Source organism: Vombatus ursinus, unplaced genomic scaffold (genome assembly GCF_900497805.2).
Source record: "Vombatus ursinus unplaced genomic scaffold, bare-nosed wombat genome assembly UNPS02005659.1, whole genome shotgun sequence".
NCBI classification, from domain to species: domain Eukaryota; kingdom Metazoa; phylum Chordata; class Mammalia; order Diprotodontia; family Vombatidae; genus Vombatus; species Vombatus ursinus.
Window position 1 is genome coordinate 10987124 of NW_020945437.1, and position 13965 is coordinate 11001088.

Consider the following 13965-nt stretch of genomic DNA (forward strand, 5'->3'; position numbering starts at 1 on the left):
GGCAAGTTTCAAACTAAAGGCTTCTGATTCTAAATTCATTGTTCTTTCTAGCTATACCAGGAATTCTTAATCTGGATCCCATACGTTTGCTTTTTTTTATCTTGGTAATTATATTTCAACATAATTTATTTGCTTTGTAATCCTATGTGTTTTATTCATTTTAAAACATTATTTTGAAAAGGGATCCATAGGTTTCATCAGACTGTCCAATAGGTCCACAACATAATAAAGGTCAAGAACCCCTGATATTCCATGTTATTTTTCCTATGTCCTTTCTAGTTTCTTTTACACTATTTCTTGTGTTCAGGTGATTGTATACATACAGCCTTCTTACACTCACTATGCATCTTGCTATTTCTTGAAGGCTTAAAAATAGAGAACCATAACTATCAATGCCTGGGAATTAACTCTCTGATTCTTACCAGGTCTACTTTTAGAGCTGATTATGTCAATTATTTTTCCAAGGTTTCATGTGATTGAAGTTGAGCTCAACTAAGTTGGTACTAAGATGTGGATCAATGACATTTTGTACTTTATTGCTTCCCCCTCCATGGATCTACAGTATTTGGATATCTACCATAGCAAGCATTTCCTCATTATTGTTTGATAACTTTTTCCCTTTAAATAACATTTGACTTGTTTTATGTCTGATTTTCAGGAAGCAAAGACCTGCTCTTAATCCTGGGTTCTCTTCTTTCCTTACAGGGTCAATGACTGTATCTTGCGGGTGAATGAGGTGGATGTCTCAGAAGTCTCCCATAGTAAAGCAGTGGAGGCACTAAAGGAGGCGGGTTCGATAGTCCGACTGTATGTCCGTCGAAGGCGGCCTATTTTGGAGACAGTTGTAGAAATTAAACTTTTCAAAGGTCCTAAAGGTAATTGTTTTTAAGTTCACATAAAACATTCTCCATCAAAACTATCCCATAACATATAACCAAAAATGCTGCCTCATAACTTGATAGTTCAGGAGTCCTCTACCCTTGACTAATTTTTTTTGAACAATGTAGATTTACATAAATTTTAAAGTATAGTATTGATTCCTCAAAATGGCCTTTGACCAATTATTAGACCTGAACATCAGAATTCATGGAGGTTGAGTAAAGACAAAATCACTTGTAATTTTCTTTCTTCAGACACTTTGTGTTAGAAGTTGGACTTGAATCCTCCTGATTCCCAGGCTGTATCTCTATCTACTAAAAAATATTTATAAGAAATACACACCTTCATACACATACACACACACACACACATACACACATGCACGCACACACACACACACACACAAAGAGAGAGAGGTTTCAGTTCAACAGATATTTATTAAATATCTATCATGTACAGAGTTTTGTACTAAGGCTTTAGGGTAAATACATAGTTTGGAATCTAAACTATGATAAAACATAATTCCTGCCCTCATGGAGCTTATAGTCTCTCATTCAGTTTGTGTCAATTACACATTCCAACAAATCCTAGAGGATTCCCAATGATTAACTATATTTTTAAGTACCCAATTATAGTAGTAGTATGATGGAGCTGTGATCTTATTAATGTGCTGTAGGTATTTGCTCTTAGATAGTGAGTCAGTTATCAGTTACTTATTAGGCACTTACTGTGTGCAAGGCAATGTACCAAGTGATTCAGGACACAAAGAAAGACAAAAAACAATCCCTGCCCTCAAGGAATGGTCATTTTTTAAATAATAATTTATATGTTTTTAGTCTTCAACATTCACTTCCATAAGATTTTGAGTTTTAAATTTTCTACCCCTCCCCAAGATGGTATGTAATCTGATATAAGTGCTACTTATACATTCATATTAAGCATATTTTCACGAGTCATGATGTATAGAAGAATTAGAACCAATTAGAGGAACCATGAGAAATAAGAAATAAAACAGAACAACAAAAGAAAAGGAGAGCAAATAGCATGCTTCCATCTGCATTCAGACTCCATGGTTCTTTTTCTGGATGTGGATAGCATTTTCCATCATGAGTCTCTTAGAGTTGTCTTAGATCCCTGCATTGCTGAGAAGAATTAAGTCTATCAAAGTAAGTCATCGCACAATGTGACTACTACTGTGTACAATGTTCTCCTGTTCTGCTCATTTCACTCAGCATCAGTTCATATAGGTTTTTCCAGGTTTTTCTGAAGTCCTTTAGCTCATCATTTCTTGTAGCACAATAGTAAGAAATGTTCATCCTAATGGGGAGGAGAGGGTGTGCATAAGTAGATATATACAAGATAGATGTAGAGTAGAAGAAAGTAATCTGAAGGAAGAAATACAATATGTATAGCTATCCATGTATATCTTCCTGATAATTGTCCATAGGGGCCCATTCAAAGTTCTGAGGACCTTCTTCCAGATTTCTTGACATTGAATGTGTATTCATGGAAGACATGGCTTTCCATCACTAGCTCATGCTATGTGGCATGATCTCAGTGTTTTCCAATGATGCATCTTTCATTCATCCATTTACAGTGGTTAGAGCTCTGGGCCTAGAATGAGAAAGAGAGTTCAAATTCAACCTTAGAAACTTACTAGCTGTGTCAACCTGGACAAGTCATGTAAATTCTGTTTGCCTCAATTTCCTCAACTATAGAATGGGGATAATAATAGTATCTAACTCCCAGGATTGTTGTGAGAACTATAAAATTGTAAAGCACTTAGCACAATGCCTGGTACATACTAAGCACTATATACATGTTGTTGTTGTTGTTTATACTACCTCTCCTGTCCTGTTCTTCTTTAGGAATATGTGACAGCCTACTCACACCTACCATGCATTTCTCCTTTGCACTTCAGGGCACCTGCAATTTTATATCTTTGGAGACTGGGATATCCCATGACTTCCATCCATGTAATATGACTATAAGAATATTGGTGTTAAAAATATGGGCCTTTATTTCAAGGAGATAGTTGTGGTCATTAATAGCAACACTGTCCAATTCTATCTGCTCTCCTGGTGCATTGTCCTTGGGAGGTATCTGTCTATGATACTTCCTTGTCATACATCTCAACATAATGATAACTAACATAATGATGCCTGGCATAATGATAAAATCCATGAGCAGTGCTCAGCCTTGCAGAGTGCCTCTCTCTGTGACCCACCCCAGATTCCTTATCTTCATTCCATTGGAATTATCCATTATCCTATCCATGCCTTCCTCATTCTGTGTCCCATTCCTTCTGTCTGGTAGCATTTGTCCACCCTGTCCTTCTGTTGCATCACCTGGTTACATATTAGGAGCCATCTGCTCTTTTTCTAGCAAGTGTTTGCAGAAATTCTAGCAGGGATTCAGAATATTATCTCAGAAGCAGAGATTTAGGGCTAGAAAGGGAAATTAGAGGTCATTTAGTCCAACCCCCTCATTTACAAATGAGGACATTGAGGTCCAGAGACTTCAAATGAATTGCTTGAAGTTGTAGAGGCAATTAGATGATGCCATAGTACATAGAGCACTGGGCCTGGAGTCAAGAAGAGCCAAGTTCAAATCTGGCCTTAGACCCTTACTAGCTGTGTGATACTGGGCAAGGCATTTAACCTTTGTCTGCCTCAGTTTCCTGAATTGTAAAATTGAGATAATAATAGCACCTACAACCCAAGGTTGTTGTAAAGATCAAATGAGATCATACATGTAAAGTGCTTAGCACAGTAGCTGACACATAGTAGGCACTTAATAAATGCTTATTTCCTTCCTCCCTCCCTCCTTCTTTCTTTCTTCTTTCCTTTCTCCCTTCCCCTTTCCTTCCTTATTTCATTCCTTCGTCCCTCTCTTCTCTTCTTCCTTCCTCCCTCCTTTCCTTCTCCCTCCCTTCTTTCCTCCCTTCTTTCTTCCCTTCCCCCTACCTCTTCCCCTTCCTTCCTCTTCCCTTTCCTTCTTTCCTTCCTTCCTCCCTCCCTTCTTTTCTCCTCCCTCTGTCCCTTCCTTTCTCTCTCCCTCCTTTTTGTCTTTTTTTTCCTCTCTCCCTCATTCTCTCCTTCCATTCCTTTCTTCCTTCTTTAGTTCCTTCCTCCCTCCCTCCTCTTCTTTCCTTCTTTCATCCATCCTTCCTGCCTCTCTCCCTTCTTTCTTTTCTTCCTCCCTCCCTTCTTTCCTTCCTTTCTTCTTTTCTCCCTTCCTTTCTTCTTCCTTCCTTCTTTCATTCCTTCGTTCCAGGATTATAGAGCATGAAGGGACCTCAATAGCCATCAGATATCACTCTCTTATTTTACAGAAGAGGAACTGGAGGAAGGTTAAGTCATTTGCCTAAAGTCACATGAGTAATGTCAAGGCAGGATTTGAACAGTGATCCTCTAATTCCAGGGCTAGTGCTCTTTCTACTGTATGCTTCTGAAAAGAAATTCTGAGAAATAAAATGTCCTATTGACATAATCATATGGGATAGGTATATATGTGTATGCATGTATTTGGGTGTGTGTATGCATGTGTATGTGCTTTCTTGCTAGGAATAACTCTGTCTGATAATTTAATAAAAAAGATAATCATACATAAGAAATACCTCATGCCCCAAACCACTCAGGTTCACGAGGCAATAAAACACATTTGGAGATAAAAAATTGAAGTGCGATCTACAAGGGCACATGTGGTTTATCAGTAAATACTGCACGTTTAAAATCTGTGTCTATCAGGTGATCTCTTCTGCTATGCTCTAAGCTAGAACTTAGGAGAAGCAATTTGAAGGAGGCCCCTGACTAAGCAAGTGCAAAGCAGCTATTGTCAGTGGCCTGAGGCAAGGGAATAGTAAGACCAGAGAAAATAAGAGGTTGGCTGCTTTAAGATCTACATGATGGCTTGAGAAATCATTTAGCTGGAACATAGCTACAATATAAAAATGAAGATGAAAAACTGCCCCTTTGTTCACTAAAGTTCACCCATAGCCTTCCCAGAAACCTGCCAGTGGCTAGTTTTGTTATACTATGGTTATAATAGCTCGCATTTCTGTAGTGTTTTAAGATTTACAAAGTGATTTCCTCCCAGCAAATGTATGCAGCAAAAGGATAAGATAAGGCAAATTTTATTTTCTCTTTTCCAAACGAGGAAAGTGAGGTCCATAGTGGTAAAGTGATTTGCCCTAGGCTGAGCAATTAGTGGTTGAACTAGGGTGTGAACCCACCCATTCATTGTGTCTCTAAAATCAGTGACTTTTCTATAAGATACATTTGACAGCAAACTACATCCATTTTTCCCATGGTTTCACAAATGTTTCTAAAGATGGTCATGTATGCATGTACAGACACATACAATAACATTACACTTCATTGGAGATCACATTTCTAGCTGCATTTGCCATTCAGGATATAGCTAAAAATCAAAGAACAAGCAAAAATTTCTTTGCAAAGCCAACAGAATTGTCACAAAACCCATATGCTTTACTGTATCCCTGTCTCCACAAAATGACCTAAGTATCCCAGATCATTTCTGTACTATATTACAAATAAACATATGTGTATACATTTATCAATGCCATATTACATATTTATATAATTGCTTTAAGGTTTACAAAGCACTTTCTACAGTAATTCTGAAATAGTGTAAGTATTAGTAGGGCAGCTAGATGATGGAGTGGATAGAGTGCCATGCCTGGAGTCAGGAAGACTACTCCATTTGAGTTCAAATCCAGCTTCAGACACTTACTAGCTGTGTGACCCTAGGCAGGTCACTTAACCCTCAGTTTACTGTTTACCTCAGTTTCACCATCTGTAAAATGAGCTGGAGAGGGAAATGGCAAACCACTTCAGTATCTCCACCAAGAAAACCCCAAATGGAGTCACAAAGAATTAGACACGACTCAGAATGACTCAGCAACAACAACAGCAACAAGTATGAGTACCCCCACTTCACAGGTACGGAAACTGAGGTTCAGTGAAAATGAAAACTGCCTTTAGAATGAGACTCTTAGCTTTATAGACTGAATAGAGTCCATGAGTTTTATGATATCTATTTTGAACCATAGAGATTTTTCCTCTCCTGGCTTCTTAGTCATACTATGGATGATTGAACCTTTTAGAAATCTAACATTCAGATAAATAGAATATTAATATGTGCTAATTGTTTTAATCTATGTTTAGGTAAGTGATATATTCATCATTGAGATAGGTAGTAGCTAGTTGATGCAGTGAGTAGATCATTAGGCCTAGGGGTAGGAAAATTTGTGTTCAAATACAGCCTCAGACACTTACTAGCTGTATGACCCTAGGAAAGACACTGAGCTTCTCTATTTGCCTCAATTTCTTCGACTGTAAAATGGGAATAATACTGCACCTGCTTCCCAGGGCTATTGTGAGGATCAAATGAAATATTTGCAAAGTGCTTAGCACAGCGCCTGGCATATAGTAGGTGATAATGTTTGTCTTTGCTTCTTTTTTCTTTCCTTCCCATCACTCACCATATTATATTCTCCCTAGTCATTGATTTAAACTAAAGAGCATCTAGGCCTAACTTTAACCGTACACATTGTAAGGGTTTCAATTGGATTCTGTGGTCCAAAGAGCCCTGACTTAGGTGTCGAATAGGTTTACTGTAGTGCTAGTTCAGCTATTTCCTAGCTGTATGACCTTGACATTTCCCTTATTCCGTCTCAGCTCCCTCTCCAGTAAAAGGAAGAATTAGATTGGTTGATCTCTGGGGTGCCTTCCCGTCCAAACGTTCTATGATCTTTAATTCCAGTGGTGAAAGCTGTCCAGATAAGATCAGTAGGTTATCCTCAGCCGGTGGGTATTACTGGTTATCAGAAGATGAAAGCTTCTAATCTAGCTTCTAAGTTTGACATTTTCCCACGTGTGTGATAGGCTTTAGGTCTGTAGGTTTTCTAGAATATGGATTCCTTTGTTGAAGTTAAAGCATTTAACTCCTCTCACATCTTCCCCACGGCAGAAATTTGGAGACCAGGAGCTACTTTTCTCTTCCTTTATTTACACCTTTTACATGAATATTCTCTGATCAGCTCCTTCCCTCAACTCCCACTCTGACTTCCTCTCAATAGTCTGCTAGAACAGCATTCTCACCTTTAATAATAACAGCTATTATAACTAATATTTATATAATGCATCACCATGTGCTAGGCACTATGCTAAGCATTTTGCAAATATCTCATTTTATCCTCAAAGCAACACTGTGAGGTAGGTACCATTATTATCCCCATTTTACATATGAGAAAACTGAGGCAAATAGTAAGTGCCTTGCCCAAGGTCACACAACTAGTGAGTGGCAGAGGCCAAATTTTAGCTTGAGTCTTCCTTACTCCAGACCCACTGCTCTGTCCACTATGCCACCTAGCTATCCATACCCACCACTTCATCTCCTCTTTTTTTCTGCCAACTATATGCTATCCAGAAAATCTAAAAACCTGCTGTTCATTTTTACATTCACTCTGGCAAGTATGGTTTTGCTTTCCTAAAATCCCTATTTTCCTCTCCATTCAGTAAGAACATTACTGAGGTATCCTTTTCCCTGTTGGATTTCCTTTCACCAGCATTGGTTAACTTGAACTGTTCAGAGATGAGGTAGGCAGATTTTTAGTACAAACAATATACTTTAGTGGCTATGCTGTGGGGCTGACTGGGAGCAACTATTGGGTGGCCGTGAGTCTTCATGGCAGCTAGGTGGTGCTGCTGATAAAGCGCTGACCCTGGAGTCAGGAAGATCTGAGTGTCAGTCCTGGAGTCAGGAAGACTCATCTTTCTGAGTTCAAATCCAGACTCAGACACTTACTAGCTATGTGATCTTGGGCAAGTCACTTAACTCTATTTGCCTTGATTTCCTCAGTTGTAAAATAAGGATAATAGCAGCACCTACCTCCCAGGTTGTTAGCATCAAAGAAGACAATATTTGTAAAGTGCTTAGCACAGTACCTGGCACATAGTAGGTATTTCATGGATGCTTATTTCTTTCCCTCTTCTTCACAGAATTGTGGTATTGGAGGCTGCTAATTTGACTGGGAATGGCTGCTAATTATGCCTATCTTTCTCTCCATGGGGCAGATTATAAAGTTTACCTTGTTTTCTTCTAAGAGTATGTTTGTTTCTTTCATGCAGGCAAAGCTTTGCTTTGAACTGAGGACAAAGTATTAGGAAAGCTTTCTGAATACAAAACTGTAGGTGGACCTCTTAATGATGAAAGGCTCTTCAGATCACTGGTTTGATTTTAATAGGGTTAGACGGCAAATTCAGCTGCTTCACATGATGTCTAAGAACACTGCATTTTCTTCTTAGGAGATGAATTTTCCAGGACTTTGTAACTGCTCAAATCATTTTCCCTTAGAACAGAGGGCAAATTACTTGAGCACATATACAATGCAATGTTTTATTGAAATGAAATATGTCCTCATCCAAAAGAAAATGCTTACTATTTATGTAATGCTGGAAGATAAAGCATCATACAATTCAGATCTAGAAAAGCCTTGGAGAACATGAACCATAACCTGCTCATTTTATAGCAGGAGAAAAGATGACTTGCCCACCAAAGTCATATCAGTAAGCATTGAAAGTGGGCTTCAAACCCCCAAAACATCTTAGCTTGCCATTAATAGAGGCCTAGTGTCCAGAATGGTGGTGGTGGTAGAGGTGGGGTTATCAGACTATATTAGGATTATTGCATTCAGTTCTGTGAACTTCCATTTAGGAAGGGTGTGAACAAAATGGAAAACACCTAAAAAGAGTTAACTGAGATGGTTAAAATAAAAAGACTTCAGATATTGACTTGATAACAGAGGAAAACTTTCTAATAATTAAATCTCTCAAAAGTAAAGAACAGTTAGACTCAGAAGGAATTTTCTCAACATTAGGGCAGCCAAGTGGAACAATAAGGCAGCCAGAGCCCGGGAGCCGGGGTCAGGAAGGCTTGAAATCTGAATCCTGTCTCAAATACTTATGGCTGTGTGACCTGTCACAAAGTGACTAACCCTTCTCAGCCTCAGTTTCTTCATCTGTAAAATAGAGGAAATAATAGAACCTACCTCATCGGGTTCTTGTAGGGGTCCACACTTTTCCACACCTTAAAGCACCAGCTGTCATTATTCCTGCAAGTCTTCAAGTGTATTTAGGCTAGTCTGTTACAAGGAATGTCTGAAGAAGATTCTTGCTCAGCTAATTTGATTATTTCTGGAGATCTTTTGGACTTAAAGATTCTGTGAGGCTGAAATGGTTGGGAGACATAAATGGTTTGTAAGAAGAGGGATAATATGGCCAGACCTCTTCATTGTGAAGGTTATTGGCAGCTCTGTGACAGATTGGAGACACGAAGGATTAGAAACAAAGGCAATATTACAATCTTCCAGTTGGCAGGTAGTTAAGCTAGGATGGTAGCTACATGAATGTAGCACAGGGAACAGAAAAGAGAGAAAATGTAGAGAGATGTGAGGAAGAGAAGACTCGAAGATTACCACTCTAGATTTCTGAGCCTCAATGGCTGGAAGGATAATGGTGCCATCAACAGAGGAGCCAGTCTTACACAGAATCTTAGATTTGGAACACGTCAGTTATTCTGCTTAGTTCAGAGTCCAGGTAACATCATGTCTCCCCCAGGATAAACAGACCACCTTAAATCTCATCGCCCTGCAGATTGATTCAGCTTTTGATACACCTCAGTCCCTCAGTTGCCTCTCCCATCTCATTAAAGGGCTAGAGAATAGAACAATCAACTCCTCCCAGAGCCTTCCCTTATAGGACTTTCCAGATAACTTTTCATCCTCCATCAGCAATTCTACTTGGCTTCCACTCCACAGAACATACTACTCCCTGGTTCTGTCCCCCCACCTTTTTCAGCTTCCATTCCTTGTGGTCTTCCCTCATTAGACTGTAAATACGTTGAGGACAAGGACTATTTTTCTTATATGTATCCTTAGCACTTAACATTGTATCTGGCACATAGTAAACAATAAATATAAATGTTTATTAAATTAAATTGAATTGGAAAGAAGAGACCTCAAAGACCTTATAGCTAAACCTATACCCAAATACAATTTCTCTAAATACTATCTCCAGCATCCTGCTTAAAAGTGAAGACTCCCCAAGAGAGGAAACCCACCCTCTTTCTTTTGGAAAATTCTTCCTTATTTCAAGCCTAAATTTGCCTCTCTGCATGTTCAACTGTTTTTCCTAATCTTATCTTCTGGGGTCAAAGAAAACAAGTCTTACAGGCCTTCCACATTATAGCCTTTGAAATATTTAAAGACTATTATTATACCTCCCTTTCTCCTCATACCCTGTTCCCACTAAAGTTTCTTTTTTCCAGGATAAACACTTTCTTCAACTGATCATCCCATGTCATGATCTTAGGACCCTTTACCAGCTTGTAGCTCTCCAATTTATCAATGAATGCCTTTTTCAGAAATGTGGCTCCCAGAAGTAAGCACACTTCTCCAGCTATGGTCTGACTAGAGCAGAATGCAATGGAACTCTCTCTTCCCTAGTTTTGTATACTCTGCTTTTCTAATATAGTCTCAAAACACAAGCTCTTCTGGATGCCATTTCACACCGTTCATTTGTATATAGAGTCTGTAGTCTAATAAAACCTCAAGATCTTTTTCAGACATACTACTGTCTAGGCATACTACTCCTCAGCTTATAGTTGTGAAATTATTAATTTTTTTGTTTGTTTGGAACCAAAGTGTATGCTTTCAAATTGGACCTTACTAAATTTTACCTTAATAGATGCAATCCAATATTCTGGCCTTTTAAGATCTTTTGGAGACTCTGACTCATTCAATATGGTAGGTATCCTTCCAAGTACTGGGCCATCTGTAAATTTGATAAGTATTCCATTCATGTCTTTATTCAAGTCTGAAAAAAATGTTAAACAGTCCAGGGCCAGACAAGGATCAGGAGTTGAAAGGAACAGCAAATTTAGTAGGGAAGATAATTAGTTCCATTTTGGACATATTGGGTTTGAAATGCTGAAAGCACGATTTTCCTCATTCCCTCACTGGAGCGTTATTCATTCCTGATCCTCCCTATAGCAATGAGTGTCTGGATCATGGGCTTTCTTGAAGTCAACATTTGATCATATTTTATTTTATTTCATATTTTATTATACTATGAATAAATAAGCTTTCCTTAAGACTTTGTATCAGATGATTTGCTGCTTATGAAAAAAGAACTTCAAATATTGTCAGTGTATCCCCCCCTGTGTATCATATATTATAATCTTGCAAGAGGGCAAATGATTTTGGTTACATTTGAGTAAAGCTTGTGTCAATGAAATTTCTCATTCCCTCTCCTCACTGCCCCCTGGGGCAGAGTTGCTGTCATATTGACTGGCTAAGATGCAGTTAAATGCTCCTTAAAGCAAGCCCTTTTTCATTGAATTTGCTATCAGTGGCTTCTCGAAAAACTTTTGAATATTTAAAAAAAACCCACTGACTTTCAAGATAGAAAGAATCAAAATAAAGAGGAAGGATGGAATTTCAATTTGTTAAAATTCAAAAACTTTTCCCAAGTCAAAGCAAATCCTAATTATCCCATGGGAGTTAAATACAACCAAGTATGTGCATATCACAGAGTGTTTCCCCAACCAAGATTGTTGTATAAGCATTATTGTGAAATATTCTAGCTAAACCACATTATAATACCTTTATCATTCTGTCATATCATTAGGCAGATTGCTAGAGACCAGTCCAGCTGAGGGCTAGCCCTTTTCTCTAGTATCTTCATCATGAAGCCTTGGCTGTGTCTCCCCAGTGCTTCTGGCTCAGTTATTTCAGATCCTAATCGCTGTCCTTGGCCTTTATCCCCACCCTACTTCTGTATCATGGCCCATCTCTTATCCCTTCCATGCCACCCCCAAGCAACCTTCTAACCAACACAGCACTCACTACTTGCTGCATTGCCCTGCGCTAGCTCTCCTTCCCTAACTTGGTAGAGTTAATAATCCACTCTGCTCTGTCTCTCCACATTCTCATCACATGTCCTTACCCTTCCTACTCATGCTGCCTCCTCTTCCATCACCTACGAATTGCAAAATATAATTTCCTCCTTCCTGTATCTCTGTCCTCACAACCACGTCAGTGTCTGCCCCAAGAATCATAGAACCAGAAATCTATACTATACAACAAGACAGGACCTCAGAGGACATCCAGTCCAACTTCTTCATGTTCCAGAGGCAGCTAGGTGGTACAGTGGATAAAGTGCAGGGACTGGAGTCAGGAAGATCTGAGTTCAAATTTGCCCTCACACACTATGACCTTGATCAAGTAACTTAATCGATATCTACCTCCATTTCCTCAACTATAAAATGGGCATAATGATAGCACCTACATCTCCCCTTGAGTAACTGGGAAGATCAAATACTTAGCATAGAGTCTAACACTTAGTAAGAAGCTTAATAAATGCTTGTTTACATCCTCCCTACCTGCCTACCTACCTAGCTGATACACAGTAGAAGTAGAATTTTATCCCAGTTTCTCTGGCTCCAGAGCCAATATTTAATTGTACCTCACTGGTGGCTCAATCTCCACTCTACCAAGATCCTTCTCTGGAACTAATAAATCCTTTGATGATGTTTTCCCTAAAATCATATTGTAATAGAATGGATTGATGAACTTGGGTGATTATCTACACCTGTACTATAGGATATGTAAGTATTCAATCCCAAAATACCCTTTAAGTCTTTTATGGGAAATAAGCTATGATGAATTCTGATATTTGAAATAACGGAACCATTTGCAACACAGTTTCAAGGACCTCTGTGCTGCTTTTAAAAAGATGAGGTTAAAGAGAAAAGAAATGTAAGAATAATGAAAAACATGTAAGCTCTCAGTTTTTTTTTCTCCCTAAAAGACCTTTGTACCTGCTCAGAACATCCTACAACAGTGTTGGCCTAAATTGAAGTACATCAAGCCAAAAGGCAATATTGTTCAGTTGTTGCCAACTCTTTGTGATGCCATTTGGGGTTTTCTTGGTAAAGATACTGGAGTGGTTTGCCATTTCTTTCTCCAACTAATTTTACAGATGAGAAACTAAGATAAACAGGGTTAAGTGACTTGTCCAGGGTCACACAGCTAGAAAGTGTCTGAGGCCAGATTTGAACTCAGGAATATGAGTCTTCCCAACTCCAGGCCCACTGCTCTATCCACTGTGCCACCTAGCTACTCCTAAAAGTCAATGACTTCATGCTAAATTCATCAAGCCCCCGACTAAATTCATTTAGTTTCCAAACTCATTGACTAGCATGTATCAGATTCTTCTTCTTCTATGGAACACTGTCATCCAGTAAAGTCAAAACCAGTAGAACAGCTTTTTCATGAATTTTACATGGGTAAACTGTCAGTCAGACTTGTTCTACACCGCCATGGTGCCTGGACATAACTGAATTACAGCTGTATACTTTATGCGGATACATTATCCCATGGTGCAACATAAAATAAAGTTTGAAATTAAATCCCTGTTTTCAGATGCCACAAAGCAGGCTGCTTTATATATTTAAAAAAATGTTTTTGTTCATTTCTTTCTAAAGGTGAACTTTAAGGGTGGGATTTTCCACCCACACTCAGATTATTATAATCATGGAAGGCCCAAATACCTGGAGAGGCTAAATCAATCAAAGGGATGAACTAGGCACAAACAAATGCTTAATCAGTTTCGCAGGAGTTAAGTGCTTTGTTCCTTGGATGAAAAATGGTGGCATGCAGGAAACATCTCACAATTGGCTAAAATAATCAGGCATCCTGCTGAGCCTACATATAACTTAGCGAGGAAGTTCAGAGTGCTGAGTAATAGCAGTGGGCTTATAAAGTGGTGGACAAATCCACTGGCAAAGGAACCCTAAGAAGAAATGTCCCTTGGAGACAGAGGATTGAGTTTCTCTCACACACCCCATTAACCATATGATGGCCTTCTGAGCTTTAGAAGGTCAGAAAGAAGGAAGGAAGGGAGGGAGGGAGGGAGGGAAAGAAAGAAAGAAAAAGAAAAAGAGAAAGAAAGAAAGAAGAGGGAGGGGGGAAGGAGGAAGTGGAAAAAAAGAAGAAAGAAA

General features: G+C 38.8%; 1 protein-coding gene across 3 annotated transcripts in view; it reads left to right on the forward strand.

The window, feature by feature from the left end:
- Positions 1-13965, forward strand: part of DLG2 (discs large MAGUK scaffold protein 2) — a 1559742-nt gene that overhangs the window by 804750 nt on the left and 741027 nt on the right. For all 3 annotated transcript variants that reach the window (XM_027848244.1, XM_027848243.1, XM_027848245.1), the window contains one exon: positions 706-875. In XM_027848244.1, the coding sequence (XP_027704045.1) occupies positions 706-875 (170 nt within the window). The remainder of the gene's footprint in view (positions 1-705; positions 876-13965) is intronic.